At 39.1% G+C, this 20722-nt stretch overlaps 1 protein-coding gene across 1 annotated transcript in view; it reads left to right on the forward strand.

Annotated features, from left to right (window-relative positions):
* Positions 1–20722, forward strand: part of LOC132394300 (activin receptor type-2A-like) — a 141525-nt gene that overhangs the window by 100766 nt on the left and 20037 nt on the right. The window contains exons 5-9 of the mRNA XM_059970263.1: positions 10681–10824; positions 10966–11109; positions 13574–13719; positions 14394–14508; positions 19168–19306. Of these exons, the coding sequence (XP_059826246.1) occupies positions 10681–10824; positions 10966–11109; positions 13574–13719; positions 14394–14508; positions 19168–19306 (688 nt within the window). The remainder of the gene's footprint in view (positions 1–10680; positions 10825–10965; positions 11110–13573; positions 13720–14393; positions 14509–19167; positions 19307–20722) is intronic.

Genomic DNA, 20722 nt, shown 5'->3' on the forward strand with positions numbered 1-20722 from the left:
TAGTGAAGTAATTTGGATGATGAGTTATAAGGAACACAAATAAAGGAGGGGAAGTGAGACCATTTGGAGAAAGATCTGAATCAAAGGAACCAAGTGGTCAAATGCAGAACAATGGGAAATACCCAGTACAACATGCTGTGCTAATGTTCTGGAGGGAGAGGTGGGGAAGCAGATCCAAATTCAGTTCTGATTTTAGCAGAAGAAGTGAGTTGCCTGATGTAGATACCGAGTCTAGAAGGGTGTGATATACGTAGATGATCGATAAGGTGCTGTTCCTCCAGCACGCATTGCACCTTGTTATGTATTGATGAAGGTAGAGTGTAGGAGACCAGAACACAGGAATCAGAGTAGATCTGACAATTAAAGTGACAGGCAATGAGAAGCTCTGGGTCTTACAGCGCAGCTGCTATGCAAAGCATTCATCCATTCTGCTTTTTGTTTCTGTAACATTATGTTCAGCAAATGTACACGATATGGGAAGAAGTAGAGGATTATTTTGGTCCTCAGAAGGAAACTATCATCTAATGCTTTTTCATGGACGAGCACTGTGAGAAAGGGAATAGTTGATGGAGGTGGCAGGGCAGACCGAGGAATCTAAGGGAGTAATGACTTGGAATGCTGGAGGGAAAGATGCATCTGGCAGTGGAATCTCACTGAATTGTTTGAAATTATATTGAAGTAGTTAATGACCAATCTGCTGATCTCAAAAAAAACACTCATCACTCAAAAGCTAAATTTATTTCTTCCCAAAATCTAAAGCAGAAAGGACATTTTTTTTGGTAATAATAGGTTGGATGGCACAGGTAAACACTAATGTGTTCATATGCTAGACCTACATATTCATCAGTTTTCTTGTCTTTTAACTCTTGTTTGCTCCTTTATGGGGTCTGTGCCATGTAAATAGTAATTATGGTATTTGTGCCACTAAAAAGCAAAGACAGCAGAACTGATACTGATTCATTTAAAAATTGGAAGTGAAGATCCGAATTTCAACTTAAATTTGAATAACAAGTTTTTTGGGCAGTTCTAAAAGAAAATTCTTTCAATGTTGGAAGATTTTGAAATGGATGGATAAAATGTGATCTTAAAATGATAGGTGCTTTTGTGTTTACTTCATGTCAAGTTCCCAGAATTTGGTCACTAATGTGCAAATTGATTAACATTGTAAGGTGTTACTGCCATCTGCTGTTCATAAGGGTACATTCATTTGACTTAGTTGCTTAGACCACAGACCATAAAACATAGGAGCAGAATTAGGCCATTCAGCCCATCAAGTCTGCTTCACCATTCCATCAAGGCTGAGCCTGCATCCCACCCCCAATCCCATACACCTGCTTTTTTGCCATAACCTATGATACCCTAACCAATCAGGAAACTATCAACTTTTGCTTTAAATATACCTACAGACTTGGCCTCCACAGCTGTCTGTGACAGAGCATACCACAGATTCACTACTCTCTGGCTAAATAAATTCCTCCTCTGTTCTAAAGGGTTACCCCTCAATTTTGATGCTGTGCCCTCTAGTTTTGACACCCCCACCATAGGAAACATCCTCTACACACCCACCTTATCTGGACTTTTCAACATTCAGCAGGTTTCAGTGAGACTCCCCCCACCCTCACATTCTTCTAAATTTCAGTGAGTCCAGGCCCAAAGCTGCTAAAACGCTCCTCATATGCTAACCCTTTAATTCCTGGAATCACCTTATGAACCTCGTTTGGACTCTGAAATGACACACATCCTTTCTGTGATATGGGGCCCAGAACTGTTGACGGTACTCCAAGTGACCAGTGTCTTACAAAGCCTCAGCATTATCTCCTTGTTTTTTTGTATGCTATTCCTTTCAAAATGAACATCACGTTTGCCTTCTTTATCGCAGACTAAACCTATAAATTAATCTTCTGAGAGTCTTGCATGAGAACTTCAAAGTCCCTCTGCAACTCTGATGTTTGAATTTTCTCCCCATTTAGTTAACAGCCTGTACCTTTGTTCCTTTTACCAAAATACATTACCATACATTTCCCAGTACTATATTCCATCTGCCACTATTTTGCCCATTCTTCTAGTTTCTCTAAGTCCTTCTGCAATTGCATTGCTTCCTCAGCACTACTGACCCCTCCACCTATCTTCGTATCATCTGCAAACATAGTTCTGTGACAATCAATTACATTATTTAAATCACTGACAACAATGTGAAAAGTAGCGGTCCCAATACTGATCTCAGAGGAACACCACTAGTCACTGGCATCCAACCAGAAAAGACCCCTTTTATTCCCACTCACTGCCTCCTGCCTGTCAGCCATTCTGCTGTCTGTGCCAGTATCTTTTCTGTAACGCCATAGCAGTCTCTTGTGGCACCTTATCAAGTGCTGTCTGAAAACCCAAGTAAATGACATCCACTTCCTCTCCTTTGTCCACCCTTCACTTCCTCAAAGAACTCTAACAGGTTTGTCAGGCAAGATTTCCCTCTGCAGAAACCATGCTGACTTTCACTTATTTTATCATTGGTCTCCAAGTACCCTGAAACTTCATCCTTAATAACAGGCCACAATATTTTCCCAACTACTGAGGTTAGGCTAACTGGTCTATAATTTCCTTTTGTCTTCCTCACTTCTTACTGAGTGAAGTGATATTTGCAATTGTCCTCTGAAACCATGCCAGAATCAAGAGATTCATGAAAGATCATAACCAATGCATTTGTTATCTCTTCAGCAACCTATTTCAGAACTCTAGAATGTAGTCCATCTGGTCCAGGTGACTTATCCAGCTCCGTGGCCAAATCAGCCATGATCTTATTGAACAGTAGAGCAGGCTTGACGAGCCAGATGGCCTACTCCTACTCCTATTTCTTATGTTCTTAAGACCTTTGAGTTTGCCTTGCACTTTTTCCTTTGTAATAGGATGGCACTCAATCCTGATTCCTGACACTCACGGACCTCTGGCACACTGCTGCTATCTTCCACAGTGATGAAAAGTACTTAATAAGTTCATCTGCTATTTTTTTCCCCCCATTACTATCTCACCAGTATCATTTTCCAGTGGTCTAGTATCAACTCTCACCTCCCTTTTACTCTTTATATAACTGAAAAACTTCTGGTATCCTGCTTTATATTATTGGCTAGTTTGCCCTTGTACTTCATGTTTTTCCTTCTTATGGCTTTTTTTAGTTGCCTTTTGATGGATTTTAAAAACTTCCAATCATCCAACTTCCCACTCACTTTTCTTCATAACATGATCTTTCCTTGACTTTTATGCAGTCTTTAACTTCCCTTGTCAGCTATGGTTGCCTGCCCTTACCATTTGAGAACTACTTCTGTGCATTGTGAACTATTCCCAGAAACTTCAGCCATCTCTGCTCTGCCATTATTCCCGCCAGTATCCTCCTCCAATCCGCCTGGGCAAGCTCCTTTCTCATGCGTCTGTAATTCCCTTTATTCCATTGTGATACTAATACATCTGACTTGTGCTTCTCCCTCTCAAATTGCAGTATGAATTCAATAATATTATAATCAGTCTCCTACGGATCCTTTTACCTTAAGCCCCCAATAAAATCTGGATTACTACACAACACATAATCTAAAATGGCCTTTTCCCGAGTATTCTCAAGCACAAGTTGCTCTAAAAAGCCATCTTGTAGACATTCAGCAAATTCCCTCTCTTGCGATCCGACACCAATCTGATTTTCCATTGTATATTGAAGTCCCCCATTACAGTTGTGACATTAAATGCCCTTTCCAGCTCCATTTGCAATCTCAGCCCTACATCTTCACTACTATTTAGAGGCCTAAATATGTTCCCCAAAATGTTTTTATTAACCTTTACAGTTTCATAATTCCACCCACAAAGATTCAACGTTCTCTGACCTTATGTCATCTCTTTCTAAGAATGTAGTTCCATCACTTGCCAACAGAGGCACACCATTGTCTATGCCTTCCTGCATGTTGTTTTGATACAAAATATATCCTTTGGCTTTAAGCTCACAACTTTGACCTTCTTTCAGCCACGACTCAGTGATGCTCAGAACGCCATACCAACCAATCTCTAATTGCACCACAAGTTCATCCACCTTATTCTGAATACTATGTATTTAAATACAGTACCTTCAGTCCTGCATTCTTTGCCCTTTTGAAGTTTGCCTCAGTGATACAATTTAACTCTATTCTGTCTGTGTTTGTACCCAATCATTGGTTTGTTCTTCCTTACATTCACATTACACCCATCATCTACTTGTAAACTTGCTGGCTCATCCTCAGCTCTTTCATACTGTTTCCCATCCCCTCCCCCCCCACCACCCCCGGTCATTTTTTTAAAACCACTCCCAACAACTATCAAACCTGCCCAAAGGATATTGGTCCCCCTTGGATTCAAGTGCAACCTGCCCCTTTTGTACTGGTCACACCTGCCCCAGAAGTGGTCCCAGTGATCCAAAAATCTGAATGCCTGCCCCCTACTCCAATTTATCAGCCACCTCATTCTATTGCTATCCTCATTGTCACATGACACAGGCAACAGTCCCAAGATTACTACCCTTGAGGTCCTGCTTCTCAGCTTCCTTCCTAACTCCCTGTTTTCTGTTTTCAAGACCTCCTTCCTTTTTCTACCTGTGTCTTTGGTGCCACTATGTACCACATCTTCTGGGTGCTCAACCTCCCTTTGCTTAGGACTACATAAAACAAGCTTATCATTCAATGCCTCAATTTGCTTCAAACAAAATCCTATATTATTTAATATATTACTGTAAAATTTTCTTCTGGCTAACTTTGTGCAACATTCATCTAAAGTTGTTATAGCTTAGATTTTCCTCGGTTATTTTTTATACGATCAATTTGTATATGATTTGTGTTGAAGTGTTCATTTTTCAAGTTAATTGTCATAGACTTGAAATTCAGCTTAAGCTGCTAAGTTGGACAGGATGAGCCATTTACCTTTAATATTAGACAGTGAACAACTACTGCCATTCCAAATAAAGCAACTTGTTTGCATACGCATTTAGAGGTTATTTTTTGGTATTATTCTATGAGCAGAAGATAGCTAGTGTGATTGATGGATTCTTAAATAAATCTGGTATTTCTTCGACATAGAGAAAAGGGCAAGGTTAGCACCATTAAGCTTGGAAGGGGCATGGGTGATGCAAGGAAGGCACAACTCTGCTCGAGTTTGGAGCCAGTCAGGATTACAAGGCTAACTGGGAAACATCATTGATGCATCACAGCATGGTAGGACTTCACTTAAAAGTGAAATAGAAAGTAACAGAACTTGAAATCTCACTTATAATTTTGCTTGTATCTTTTAAAATAAGGTGACTTCTTGATTCAGATCCACCCTTGCCTCAGTTTACTGTCATAGAGCAAAGTATAACAGGCCCTTGGGCCATGACCTTCTGCCAAATTTAATGAAGCTACTGACACCTAATCTCCTGCGTGTACATGATTTATATTCCTCCATATACAATATTTACATAGATATAATTACATAAACATTTGTGTTGTCTAGCAATATAGGGAAGATGAACCTAAAACCATGTATGAAAGAAATAATGTCCAATTCACATCATTCACAACCACATCACAAATTGTGCTATGATAGGTTGGACAGTCTGTGTACATACCATGTAGATACTGCTTGGCATAAGCATGCATCAAAGAAAGATCTAAAAGTTGATAAGACCATAAGGCATAGGAGTAGAATTAAGACGTTCAGCCCATTGAGTCCACTTTAATTATACCCAATGAGTTGGCCTCCACAGATGCCTGTGGCAATGAAGTCAACAGATTCACCACTCACTGGCTAAAGAAATTCTTCTTCATTCTCTTCTAAAGGGATGTCCTTCCATTCTGAGGCTGCCCTGTGATCCAAGACTCCCCCACTACAGGAAACTTCCTCTTTATGGCCACTTTATCTCGGCCTTTCAGTATTTGATAGGTTTCAATGAGATTCCCATCCCTGGGGCTCCTACACTTACAAATCCTGTGCTTTCTCCACCTGTTGTGTTTTGATAATCCATAAAATAAGTGAGATATTCCCCATTGGATACCGATGACGCTTACATATATTAAAAGGATATTCATAGCTGAGTGATGTAAATTGGACCTGAAAAGTTATTCTAGGTGATTCAGCTCAAATGGCAAAGTACACCCACTATTGCAAGTTTTGCATTGGCATTTCTTCAAAGTTTTAGGGTGAAGATAAAATCAGCTCTCTTAAACATCATCTAGTTAAACCCATTTACAGGTTCCCCCCGCTATCTATGAAACCTTTCGTAAGCTGAAATGGTGTAAGGTGAAGAAATAATTACCATTAATTTATATGGGGAAAAACTTTTGAGTGTTCCCAGCCCAAAAGATAACCAACCAAATCATACCAAGTAACACATAAAACCTAAAATAACACAAACATTTAGTAAAAGCAGGAATGATATGATAAATACACAGCCTATATAAAGTAGAATAAATGTATGTACAATGTAGTTTTACTTAACAGAATCGGGAAGACAGCGAGCACACTGGAAGGTTGAGAGGTGGTGGTGATGGCTGAGTTGTCAGAGGTTGGGGTGATGGGAGGTACAGGAGACTGGGGTGTAGGAGAGAGAGGAAGAGGGTCATCTATTAACATCTCATCGTCGTCTGAATCCATCGGGGCTGGCAGGTCACTAACATCTACACCACCTTCTATGTCTGCCTGCCTTAATGTCAAAGGTCGACGAGGTTCGTTGTCTGCTGTGGCTGATGTGGGAGGCTTGAAATGCAACAGTATGCTTGACTGCTTAGCCTCACACATTTTTCTATCATACAGTTCTTTGTAAGCACTCAAAACATCCTGCAAGACTGCCCTAAACCTACATGCCCTTTCAAAATTAAAGTCATACTTTTCTGCAATCTGTCAATCGTAGCGAAAATCTCACGCAAGTGCTTCATGTTCAGTTCCTGGGCAACCTCACTTTCGGGCTTAATTATGTCTAGTTTTACACTAAGCGTAACACTCTTATGAGCTCTCTTAGGCTCTTCTGAAACCTTAGGACACATCTTGCAAACAGATGCACAAAATAATTTGAGATAAAACACAGATGCTCGCAGACACAGTTCAAAGCTTTGGCAGCTTGATGCTGAGTGTAGTTCCCGGGGAAGGAGCTTGGCGGCACCACTCTCACTGCTCAGGGTGTGCTGCCTCTATACAGTTATAGCTCACTGCAAAACAAACGCTATTTTCGCTTTTTGCCTTCTCTCGTAAAAGTGACAGTCCTCTTCGGATTTCTTTTGGTTAGCGAAAACAGGTACTAATGCAGGTCTTTCGTAAAAGTGAAGTGGCGTAAAGCGAACTTTCAAAAAGCGGGGGATACCTGTATCACCTAAATTATTGTGCCTTGAGAAGGACTAGCCTTTGGCTGCGTACACCCTGTCCTTGCGCAATTAAGTGTGATGCAAATACTCTGTTCAAGAAATAACTAAATAATCCAACTGCCAACAGAGATGTAAGTTGTAATTCTTTCACACTTTACAAATTTTCCAAAAATATTGGACAGAGAAATACTCCTAAGAAAGATGATCCAAAAACATCTGTAGCACAGTCATTTAAAAAGAATTATATTTAGCATTAATTAGTTGGTGAGGAAAAATCCAGGCAAATATCTATCTTCAGCCCTGAGGCACACAGAACTAGAGCACCAAAGGTTCATTACCCTCTGGCTAAAGTGATCCTCCTTATCCAGTTTCTAAAGGGACGCCCTTCTATTCTGAGGCTGTGTCCTCTGGTCCTTACCTGCCCACTACAGGAAAAGTCCTCGACACATCCACTCTGTCTAGGCCTTTCAGTATTTGATAGGTTTCAATAAGATTCACCATAATTCTTCAGTCACAGTGAGTACAGACCCAGAGCCATCAAATGCTCCTTACCGTTTCATTCTTGTGAATCTCCTCTGGACCCTCTTCAATGCTAACACATCCTTTCTTAAATAAGAGGCTCAGAATTGCTCACAGTACTCCCAAGTGCAGTCTGACCAATGTCTTATCAAGCCTCAGCATTATATTTTTTCCTCATCATTACATATTTTAATCCTTTTAAAATGAGTGTTAACATTGTATTTGCTTTCCTTTCAACCAACTCAATCTGCAAGTTAACCTTTTGGAAATTATGTATGAGGACTTCCAAGTCCCTTTGCACCTCTGATTTTTGAATTTTCTCCCTCCACCATCATCGTGTTAGAGCAGGGGTTCTCGACCTTTTTTTATGCTATAGACCAATCCCATTCAGCATAGGGTCCCCTGTCCCCAGGCTGGGAAGTCCTTCCTAATGTTTGAAACTTTAGGAATGACAACTTCCAAGCCTGGGTCATTCCAATGTCCATGGTATTTTGGTTCTGTAGTACAGCTATATGAGCATTTGAATTCCATCTCATTTGGCATCAGTAAAAGTGACAAAGTGGATTGTAATAAAAACAAAATTAGGTCTTTAATCTTCTTATAGTTATCCTGATTTGGCCTGTTCTATATGTTCACACCAGAATAGTTGGCATTCAACTGGTGTTTGAAGAGATCTTTTAATTAGCAATTTAAAATCAAGATTACTGGAAGATGGCAATAAATTTTGTCCGCACCAACAATATGCAGGTTGTGAGAACAGTTGATATAAAAATGTTGGTTGCAATCAATTGACAAAATCTTTAAGAAAAATCTGTTGCTAAGTCAGGCTAGTTGAAATTGGTTGCTGAAATACCAACATTGCATTCCAACTAATTATGTAAAGACACATCAGAAATATGCATTAGTCTCTTAAAGATGAAGGACAAGCACCAGTCAGTTAATAAAGTGTTACAGAGTCTCTCAACATGAAGGTTTTGACCTGGCATTGGAAGGCTTCCGTTTTGTATGCTCTTTAAACTTTGTGAGCACTTGATCATTTTGTTTTTGCTCAAGTCATTTCCACTGAAATGGTATTCACTCACAACTGTGACTATTAATCTGGCAACCACATGTTTGTGCCAGTAATTCAGTTGCACATTTTAATTTTGGAGTCACCAAAAAAAACAGTGTAGTTATCACTTGTGAATCATATTTCATGGAATTTAAACAGAAAAAAAATCAGCATTACAGTTACAATTTAGTGCTGCAATTTCATTTCTGTTTGGGTAAAGTTTAATTTGTTTAAACTATTTCAACCTTAAATCTGCTAGTAAACTTCCAGAAATGATTAGGTACTTCTGTTAATTCTGACACTTCAGAGAGTGTTTCTCTCCACTATATTACATAAGACTGGGGCTGCTTTTAACAATATTACAGCATGATTAGAAGTTAAACGTATTTAAAATAGCTCTGCATATTTGCTTGTGCCAGGTACTGAATCTAAATAGGTGTAGATAGTAAACATATCAATATCACGTGGCCATCCAGAACATCCATCATTTGCTTAAACTACTTTTATCTGTTTCAGCTTCATGCTTTCTCCAAATGGTAATTTCTTTTGCTTTTCTTTTCTCAAGCATGCCTTTCATATAGAGATAGAGGTAAGGTAACTTGGAACCATTGAAGATTTTTAAATTTAGAATCTGTGCAGCATTCACTTTTTATATCACACTAATTTTTTTAAAAAGGTAGTTCTGCACGAAACCATTCTCTGCATGAAATGCTAATATGGGTTTTTAATAAAGAAAAAAACTTGTATTTAATAAACTTGTTTATAATGCAATATTTCTTTCTGAAATTGTTTACAACAGCTAAATTATATACACTTTAACCTCTACTACCGCTTTGGAAACATTTTTGATTGTTTAATTAGTAAATATTAATTTAACAGTTGCAATAATTAGTGCTGTACTAGACAGAGATTAGAGCATGCAATAAAATGCTGTGCATTGCCCATATTTTTTTAAAAAAAAGTTTCTGCCATGCACAAATTATTTTAGACATATTTTGCTGAGTTTTTTTTCCAACTTTTCTGCATTGACCATAACATGTTGAACTGGCAAAGATAGAGAATACAATAATTTGTTATGTTTGATTTTAATTGATTAGAACTTTGAGATTTGCTGTAAAGCTTTCCATTAACTTGAATTATTGGATTGTTCTGCAATAAAGTTTGAATTGTATAATAATTCCTTCTGTTCTGGTTGGCTCACTTTTAATGCGATAGCCAAAGTCCTGAAAATTGCTTAGCAGGTTTTGTGTGGATATTTTCCAGTACATTCATTTACTGTAAAATACTATCTCATATCTTTAGCTTCATTCCGCAAAATAAATACAGCATGGAAAATTTCAAGACTTGGTTTTATCATTTCTTAGGACCAATTTAATGTACTGTGATGAACCCTTGATTTCTGAAAATTATAAAATTGCATAATCCTGTTTTAAGTATTTACAGTTTAAAACGTCACTTTTGGAAAATACTGGTTATTCAGTTCTTGAATGTAATCTTCACTAGAGAAAACACGATGTAAGTTAGGTGAACTGTAGTAAATTTTAATTGCTAGCATAATCTTGTTGAAGAACTGAAAATATTTATATTGGATTTCTTTAAAAAAAAATCAAATGAGGTATTCCTAACTACTTAAATGTTATTTTTTTTCACATTCAAATAATATGAAGCAGAATTCTGAAATTTGTTAGATGAATTTTCCTGTTCGTTTTCCTCAGCTGTAATGCTTTCAGGTGAAATCTGCTACTCAAACTATATCAAAATCTTACTTTGTAGGATCCGGGGCCAATACCACCCTCTCCATTGCTTGGTCTAAAGCCTTTGCAGTTACTAGAGGTCAAGGCTAGAGGGCGCTTTGGTTGTGTATGGAAGGCTCAACTGCTTAATGAGTATGTGGCAGTTAAAATATTCCCAGCTCAGGTACAGTGCTTTTATTATTCACTTCCTGCATATTAGGGATATGGGCAATCATTTCTCAGCAATATTTACCTTTTGCTTTCTTGGCTCAAGCCCATGTCAACATGTCATTTTACGATGCTATGGTGTTTCTGTTTATTGTAGGACAGGCAGTCCTGGCAAAATGAATATGAAATATACTGTCTACCTGGAATGAACCATGAAAATATTTTGCACTTCATTGGGGCAGAGAAAAGAGGTTCAAATATTGATGTGGAGTTGTGGTTAATAACATCATTTCATGAAAAGGTAAAGTTTTGTGTTTTAGGGAACTTGTCTGTTTCCTCAGAATTTGATTTTTTTTTTGTGCTGAATTGCCTCTAAAATATCCTTGCCCCTTCCAGCAATAGTACTGAATTTATTGTAGACAAAACAGTGATTTTGAAATAGATGAGCATCTTTATTCGGCTTATTCTTGTTTGCTCGAGTAAGCTGGTGATTTGATGCATTAAAAGTGGTGACAGATTATTCTAATCATATTAGCTCTTTTAAAGATTGCTTTCAACAAAGTGAATAAAGATCTACAGCAAAATCAATTTGAAGGTTCAGATTAAAATAGATGAGTTTATTTAAATTAGCAACATTTTTTACTGTTTGATTTAATTATGTTATTATTTCCATGACTAAATGAATCTTGGCACTGAATTGTTATTTTTCTTAATCATGAGTTTCATTTCATTATTCTGATAAGTGAGCTGTAATCAAGCCTAAACTTCAAAAACCTCAAATATGATTTAAGAGAAATTCACAGTTAATGAGAATGAAGTACATGCAGGATATTGTGCCTTGGGATTTGGTGCTATTTTGTAGTGGTACTTATGAAATTTGATTTTTGTCTGCTTATCCACCACAAAAATAATTTTAACCTTACCTGCACCATTGCTGTATTTACTCTGGACAATACAAAATAGATCAGGGTGCTTGCCAAGTTGGTCAGAACAAAGTTGGTAACAGATAAAACTTCCCATATACATAGCTTAAAAGCTCGTCAATTTTACAATTAACTGGTGGAAAATGCTAAACAAAAATAAATTGTCATTGTTACAACTGCAGCTGGTAACTATAGATTTGGCTTCTGGAGCATATTTTAATAGGCAGAAGGCAATGTTTAAAATACTGCTCAGGAAAATTTAAGTTTCTTTTCAGTTGTTCCTAGGTCGAAATTGTACAAGTATAGTAAACGCATCAAAAGTTTGCAAAATTTGAAGTGCAAGCTATCCCTGTTACAAAGGCAAGTTTCTGTTCAGTCTGTTAAAACACAGGCGGAAAGTTGTTAAAATTTAACACTTTTTAAAATGAGGGCATTAATGGTCACATTTGGCAAGGTTTAACGTTTACTAAGAAATTAACTTTGCCAATAAAGCTAGTGTAGTTCCTCATATATTCTTTGTTCAGTTCTTTGTATTACTCACATGGGGACCAGTCATTCTTTTTAAAACTACACTTCCATTATTTCTAAACTGGCATTGTTACCACACTTACATATATCTAGGAATATATTTGAAAGCAAAGGGATAATATAAACTGATTTTATTTCAATGATCTGTGGAAGATTTTAAGTGTGTGTAAATGAATTTGAATGCCAGATTTAACCTGAAGCTGACTTTTCAGAATGTGTACAGTGGCACATGTGTTGTCTTTTGCATCCAAGTCTGAAGCTCTCCTGAATGTTCAACTTGTGTGATTTATTATTTATTTTGAACTTCCTCTACCTTATTATCAATAGTGATCTAATATTATGGAAACACTTGTGGGCTTGCATCTTGTGTTTTAAATGTTTAATGGTGTGTCTGCTGGAAGTAAAATGTTTTCTATTGGAAGGAGAATTGTTCTGGAGCTACACTAGAATAGTTGTTTCATGAATGATTGAGATTTTATCATTCATACATAGAAAGTAGTCTATACGGCTTGGGAATAGTTTTTTGATCACTGATGGAGAGTGAGGTGACAAATTTCTTTTTACACAAAATTGGAGATTTATATTTGATTATCAGGCAGAATTGGATAAACTTAGTAGTTAGCTTTTGGCCTGTGAACTTAAGAATGATTCTGTTGTGGGAAACCTAAATATGGAGGTGCTGAGAACTTTTTAAAGTTGGATGTCACTGGGTCTAGAGGATTTGAGTTATAAGAAGAGGCTAGGTGGGCTGGGATTTCTCTTTCCTGGCTGAGGAGTGACAATGGAAGTATACAAAATCATAAAAGGTACAGTTAAGGTACAGTCTGTTTCGCAGACTAGGGAATCTAAACCTAGAAGGCATAGGTTTACAGGGGAGGAGGGAAGAGAATTTAAAAAGGGATCTGAGGGGCAAATGTTAAAAGGATACAGTTAAAACATTTAAAAGACATTTACACAGATACATGGATAATGTTTAATGGGAATATGGACCAAATTAAGAGAAAAGGGGTGAACTCAGGTAGACAAATTGGTCAGCACAGACTAATGGTTTCAGTGCTGTGTGATTCTTTATCTCTGTTAATGTCACACACATTTTACCCATTCTGAGTTACTGACTGAAATGTTAACTTCTGGTTCTCTCTCCGCACATATAGCCAGAGTATTTCCAGAATATATAGTTTTGTTTCAGTTTTCCCATATCTGTGTTAAGGAAACAAAATAACATTTCCTGCTAGTTCCATAATTCTATTTATAGTTCTTAAATTCGTCTTATGTGGATCCTTCCAAATTTAATTTTCCTCATCTTCCTTTCAGGGTTCTCTGACAGACTATCTGAAAGCCAATGTAGTATCCTGGAATGAACTGTGTCATATTGCTGAGAGCATGGCAAGAGGACTAGCTTATCTTCATGAAGATAAACCTGGTTTAAAAGATGGACACAAGCCAGCCATTGCTCACAGGTATGATCCATGGAAGTTTATATAACTTCTGTTAAGGTTCATTAAGTAAGCAGTTGAATTTAGACTCTGATCCAGAATGGAATATTCTGACAATTTAAGATGCATTTAGATAGGCACATAGAGGGGAAGGGTTTGGCAGATTATGGACTGAACACAGGCAACTGGGACGAGCAGGGAGGATGCTGTGATTATCATGAACCATTTCGGCCAAAGGGTCTGTTGCTGTGTTGAATGATATATGAATTTTGTTCCTGTTGAGCTGCCATTATTCTTTACCTGTTTGTTTTTTCTATCTAGCTTCATGTTCACCTCTGAGTTACAAGCTGATACTTTCAAATGTTGCAGATTTTGAACAAAGATCTAGATTTTCTGTTTTATACTCGTCATTATCATTATCATTAACTGACACAGTACAAAAAGGCCCCTTAGAAATTATTCTAAAAGGTTTAGGACCTTTTAACTTTAGGTGGACATTATGGCATTACCCAAAATTAATTCTGGCTAACATTTATTTTCCAAAAAAAAATACAAACTTCGGCTGGTCATTGATTTTTGCAGTGTATGAAATGGCTGCTTCAGTTATCAGTGCGTTACTGATTTTTTTTAAATCATGCATTGTAAATGAATCTATGATCTGTATCTATATTGAGGAATGTGTATTTCTGTCTGAACAGGGACTTCAAGAGTAAAAATGTGCTGCTGAAAAACAATCTCACTGCCTGTATAGGAGATTTTGGTTTAGCTTTGAGATTTGAAGCTGGCAAGTCAGCAGGTGATACACATGGTCAGGTATGAGTTGCTAAAGCATGATTTGGTCAAGATTTTCTCTTCAAATATTTTTTAAAAAACTACTTGTGTCTATTATTTGTACCTTAGATGTTTTTAAAGGAATTACAAATATGATTAATTTGGTACAAAATACCAGCTACACACATACCAGCCTGCATCACACCCTAGTATGGAAATACCAATGCCCTTGAATGGAAAATTCCTACAAAAAGTAGATGATATGGCCCGGTCCATCACGAGTAAAGCCCTCTCCCTACTTCTACATGGAGTGTTGTCGAAGAAAGCAGCATCCATCATCAGGGGTCCCCACAATCCAGGTCATGCTCTCTTCATGCTGCTGCCATCAGGAAGAAGATACAGGAGCCTCAGGACTCTCACCACCAGGTTCAGGAACGGTTACTCTCCTGCAGCCATCAGACTCTTGAACTAGAGGGCATAACCTCAGTCAATTTCACTTGCCCTATCACTGAAATGTTCCCACAACCTATGGACTCACTTTTAAGGACTTATTTATTTATTGCTTATTGATTTTATTATTATTATTATTATTACAGGTCGACCTTCACTAATAGGTCTACCTATAATCCGGCACTGATTTCAAGTTTTCCACGCAACCGTAATTTCAAATTTCCCGAGCCGCAGTACCAATATGCTGTGCATTGTTTTGGTTGGGCTAGATCTGTTCACGTGTTGGTGTGCTCTTGTAGCACAGACAGGCGATTCCTGCTTGTTTTCCTGCATTTATTAATATCATTTGCGTGAGGCATGGCCACCCTGCACCCACCTGTCTCACTCACCAGCCGGGGGGGAGCTGGCGCGCGCTGTGTCCGTTCATCTTTTTCCCGCCCGCCGACAGTCGCATACTACCCTCCGATATCGCCCGGCCAGTGCTCCTTTCTCTTCTGCCTACAACCTCAGAGCAGACATGGTGACCCGCTGAATTTAAGCATATTACTAAGCGGAGGAAAAGAGACTAACGAGGATTCCCTCAGTAACTGTGAGTGAAGAGGGAAGAGCCCAGCGCCGAATCCCGAATTCATTATTATCTAACGTATTGATTTACATGATATTTTAAAGGTATGATGAGGCCATTAGCTATTGCTTAATGTGATCCTTCTGTAATTCAGCATTTTCACTAATCCGGCACTCCTCAGGTCCCACTGGTGACGGATTATAGTAGGTCGACCGGTATTTTGTTCTTTTTTTCTATTTGCAAAGTTTGTTGTTTTCTGCATACTGGTTTTACTCCCAGTTGGTGTGGTCTTTCATTGATTCTGTTATGGTTATTGGATTTATTGAGTATACCCACAAGGTAATGAACCTCAGGGTCCATATGGTGGTGACATGTATGTACTTTGATAATAAATTTGCTTTGAACTAAAATTTCAGTAATTTGGTTAAAGATGTAACATGTAACAAGGTACAGTACAAAACCTTTGTTTAGCATACAGTTATATAGACCATTCCATTTCATTGTGGTTGTACAAGGGAAAGCAATGAACAAGGGCAGAATAAATTGTTATGAGTTACAAATACAGTGCAGTGCAGCCAGGCAATTTGGTGCAAGGCCTTTACTAGGTTGATAATGAGGTCAAAAGTCCATCCAGTGGATGTAGTGGCCCTCAGTTTTCAGAAGGTGTTTGATAAGGTCCCACATCGGAGATTGGCAGGTAAAATCAGAGCTCATGGCATTGAGGGGAAGATGTTGACATGGATAGAAAACTGGTTGGCAGATGGAAAGCAAAGGGTAACGGTGAATGGGTGTTTCTCAGAATGGCAGGTGGTGACTAGTGGGGTGCCACAGGGCTCGGTATTGGGACCACAGTTGTTTACGATTTACATCAACGATTTAGATGAAGGCATTGAGAATAACATTAGCAAGTTTGCTGATGATACTAAGCTGGGTGGCAATGTGATGTGATGAGGATGTTAGGAGAATTCAGGGTGACTTGGATAAGCTGGGTGAGTGGGCAGATACTTGGCAGATGACGCTTAATGTGAATAAGTTTGAGGTTATCCACTTCGGGAGTAAGAACAGGAAGGCAAATTATTACCTGAACGGTGTAGAGTTAGGTAAGGGAGTAATACAAAGAAATCTCGGAGTCCTTGTTCATCAGTCACTGAAGGTGAATGAGCAAGTGCAGCAGCCAGTGAAGAAGGCTAATGGAATGTTGGCCTTTATTACAAAGGGAATTGAGTACAAGAGCAAGGAAATCCTTTTGCATTTGTACAGAACCCTGGTGAGACCACACCTGGAGTACTGTGTACAGTTTTGGTCTCCAGGGTTAAGAAAGGACATCCTGGCTGTAGAGGAAGTGCAGCGTAAATTCACGAGGTTAATTCCTGGGATGTCAGGACTGTCTTACGCAGAGAGGTTAGAGAGAATGGGCTCGTACACGCTGGAATTCAGGAGATTGAGAGGGGATCTGATTGCAACATATAAGATTATTAAGGGATTGGACAAGATAGAGGCAGGAAATATTTTCCAGATGCTGGGAGAGTCCAGTACCAGAGGGCATGGTTTGAGAATAAGGGGTAGGTCATTTAGGGCAGAGTTAAGGAAAAACTTCTTCTGCCTGAGAATTGTGGGGGTCTGGAATGCACTGCCTCGGAAGGCAGTGGAGGCCAATTCTCTGGATGTTTTCAAGAAGGAGCTAGATAGGTATCTTACGGATAGGGGAATCAAGGGATATGGGGACAAGGCAGGAACCGGGTATTGATGGTAGATGATCAGCCATGATCTCAGAATGGGGGTGCAGGCTCGAAGGGCCGAATGGTCTACTTCTGCACCTATTGTCTATTGTCTTATCGTATAAGGGGCTGTTCTTACAAGAACAGAATAGAAGCTGTCCTAGAGCCTGGTGGTATGTACCTAATGGGCGAGAGGTTAATTAGATCCGTAATCAGAATCATCTTTAATATCACTGGCTTATGCTGTGAAATTTGTTTTCTAGTAGCAGTATAGTGCAATACATAATTTTAAAAAAACTATAAATTACATTAAAAAATACAATATTGTGCAAAAGTCTTGGGCACATTTTATATAGCTGGGATGCCTGAGACTTTTGCACAGTGCTGTATTTGTTAATATGAAACTGAGAGTGAGTTTGTGAATCTGGCGGGAGCAAAAGATGTTGGGAACGGTGAGGGTGGAGTGCATTGGGAGGGTGAGGGACAGGTGGCAGAGAAGGAGTGCCAGGACAGGAATGGCACAGGTTTAGGCACACCCAGCTCTAAGACAGCAGACAAGGTCATTTGATTCCAAACAATTGGTTTATTAATCATTACAGAATGTCTCTTTAGCTTCCTCTCCCCTCCCCTCTCCCTTCCCCTTTTCCCAACCATGATTCCTCTCTCGCTGCCCCATTCCCACTCTCAGTCTACAATAGAGACCCATATCAGAATCAGGGTTATCATCACTCACATGTGTCACGATTTTTTTTTGTGACAGCAGTACAGTGCAATGCATAAAATTACTACAGTACTGTACAAAAGTTTTGGGCACCTTATATGTGCCTAAGTCTTAGACAGCTCTCTGTGTCTGTGTCTATATTTACAGAATAGGTAATGTAAGAAGAGAACAAAAAAACGGTGACGTAGTGTATATGGTTTCATTGTCCATTCAGAAATGGAAGTGAAAAAAGCTGTTTCTATAACATTGAGTGTGTGTCTTCTGGCTCTATATCTCCTCTCTGATGTAGTAATAAGAACAGAGCATGTCCTGGGTGATGGGGGTCCTTACTGATGGGTACCACCTTTTTGAGGCATCACCTTTTGGAGATGGCCTCAATGTAGGGGAGTCCAATGGCCATGATGGAGCTAGCTGAGTTTACAATTTTTGCAGCTTTTTCTGATCCTGTGCACTGGTCCCTCCATACCAGACAGGGTGGGTGGGGCAGTTGGTTATATTGGTTGCTTTACTGGTGCAGTGAGAAATGTTGAGAGTCCATGGAGGGGAGTATGGTTTTGTGATGTGTTGAGCTGTGTCCACAGCTATCAGAATCAGCTTTATCAGATGTATTGCTCTGTAGAGCAGTACAGTGCAGAAAAATTTTTTTGTCAATTACAAACGGTGCAAAAAGAAAGGAATGGTGGATAGTGTTCATGGACCATTCAGAAATCTGATGGCAGAAGGGGAGAAGCTGTTCCTAAACTGCTGAGTATGGGTCTTCCAGCTCCTGTACTGTCTCTCTAATGGTAGTAATAAGAGGGCATGTCCCAAATGGGGAGGATCCTTACTAATGACGCTGCTTTCTTCAGGCATCACCTCTGAAAGAGGTTTTCAGTGGTGGTGAGGGTTGTGCCCTTTGATGGAGCTGGCTGAGACTGCAAGGGTGGGGAGGCGGAAACTCAATCTGCAGAGATTGAGTGCAGATCTATCTATCTTTTATCTCCCATTGAATTATGAACCTACCATAGAACATCAGGTCTATTATTTGCATTTGGACAAATGGTCATATCATAGCTCTTTATTGGAATAATAATGTGGCTGGATTAGCTGTTACATTTACTACAATATTATGACTACATTTAAAAGCAAATGGAGAGTTTTGTGAACGCTGAAAGGTCTTGAGAAGCTATGTAAAAGGCATTACTCTTTCTTCAACAAAAATTGTATATTTAAGATTTTTAAATACATGTACTTCTGCTTCTTTCAAGGTTGGCACCAGAAGGTACATGGCTCCAGAGGTCTTGGAAGGTGCCATTAACTTTCAACGTGATGCATTCCTCAGGATAGATATGTACTCAGTGGGTCTTGTGCTCTGGGAATTGGCATCAAGGTGCACAGCTACTGATGGTAAGTGTGGCTTTAATCATAAAAATTGTGAAAAGGTACCTGGTTGCCTCTCAATAGAGTTAAAATTTACAAGTGGCAATTTACAATAAGCTTTTTATTCAAGATTCAAAAACTTTGTTGTCATTCTAACTGTACATCAGCTCTGCAGGGCAGAATGAGACAGCGTTTCCCAGGAGCAGTGCAATCATAACATAACAAACGCAACATTAAATAATAAACATAACAATAAATAGTAAAACACAACAGCCACATGTCAGTTAAAAACAAGTTTTAAGTGTCCAGTGCAAGTTAAGTGTCCAAAACAGAGTCAGGTAGAGCAGCTATTTAGCAGTCTGACTGCCTGTGGGAGGAAGCTGTTTAGTAGCCTTGTGGTTTTAGTTTTGATGCTCCTGTAACGTTTACTTGATGGCAGAAGAACAAACAGTTCATGGAGACGGTGTGAGGGGTCTTTAATGATGTACCATGTCTTCTGGAGGCATCGAATCTGAAAGAGGTCTTGGATAGAAGGTAGGGAGACCCCAATAACCTTCTCTGCTCCCCTAACCACCCTCTGCAAGGCTTTTTTGTCAGCAGCACTGCAGCTGGAGTACCAGGTTGTGATGCAAAAGGTCAGCACACTCTCAACCACTCCTCTGTAGAATGTAGTTAAGATGTTAGTGGGGAGTGATGCTTGTTTAAGCTTCCTCAGAAAGTGAAATCTCTGCTGGGCTGTCCGAGATCTCCACCCCAAGGAACTTGATGTTTTCCACTCTCTCCACTGTGGAGCAGCTGATGCTGAGGGATGTGTGCTCAGGCTGAGACCGTCTGAAATCGACGATCATCTCCTTGGTTTTGGTGACATTAAGCATCAAGTTGTTGTCACTGCACCAGCTCTCTAGGTGTTTGACCTCATCCCTGTACATTGTTTCATCATTTTTGCTGATGACCCCTACCACTGGTATCATCAGCAAATTTAATGAACAGGTTTTCCTTGAATCTGGCTGCACAGTCGTGTTAGCAGTGTAAACAGCAATGGGCTAAGTACTCAGCCTTGTGGAGATCCAGTGCTCAGTGTGATGGAGTCAGAGATGTTCCTGCTGTAACTTTGGAAATCTTCTAATGCTGATTTGGTGGTTGTCTAAAAACTATTATTTTGAACTTAATGTATGGAACTGAGTTGTTCTCATCTGATCTTTGCTGAAGCTTGCACTCATCCCATCGACAGCTCTGCCTCCCACCACATCTAGTTTTACAATTTATTTCCGAGTTTGGCCAGCTGCCTTTCAAATTCTTCCATTCTATTAAGCACAATTGCTTCCTGCGTCAGAAATGCCTTTCTCTCAAAAGTAAAAGATAAGCTCCAACTGCATGGAAATGGCTTCGGCATTAACCATAAAGCATCCATCTATACTAATAATATTTTAACCTTTTTGCATC

The sequence above is a fragment of the Hypanus sabinus genome, chromosome 5, assembly GCF_030144855.1.
Source record: "Hypanus sabinus isolate sHypSab1 chromosome 5, sHypSab1.hap1, whole genome shotgun sequence".
Lineage (NCBI taxonomy): Eukaryota > Metazoa > Chordata > Chondrichthyes > Myliobatiformes > Dasyatidae > Hypanus > Hypanus sabinus.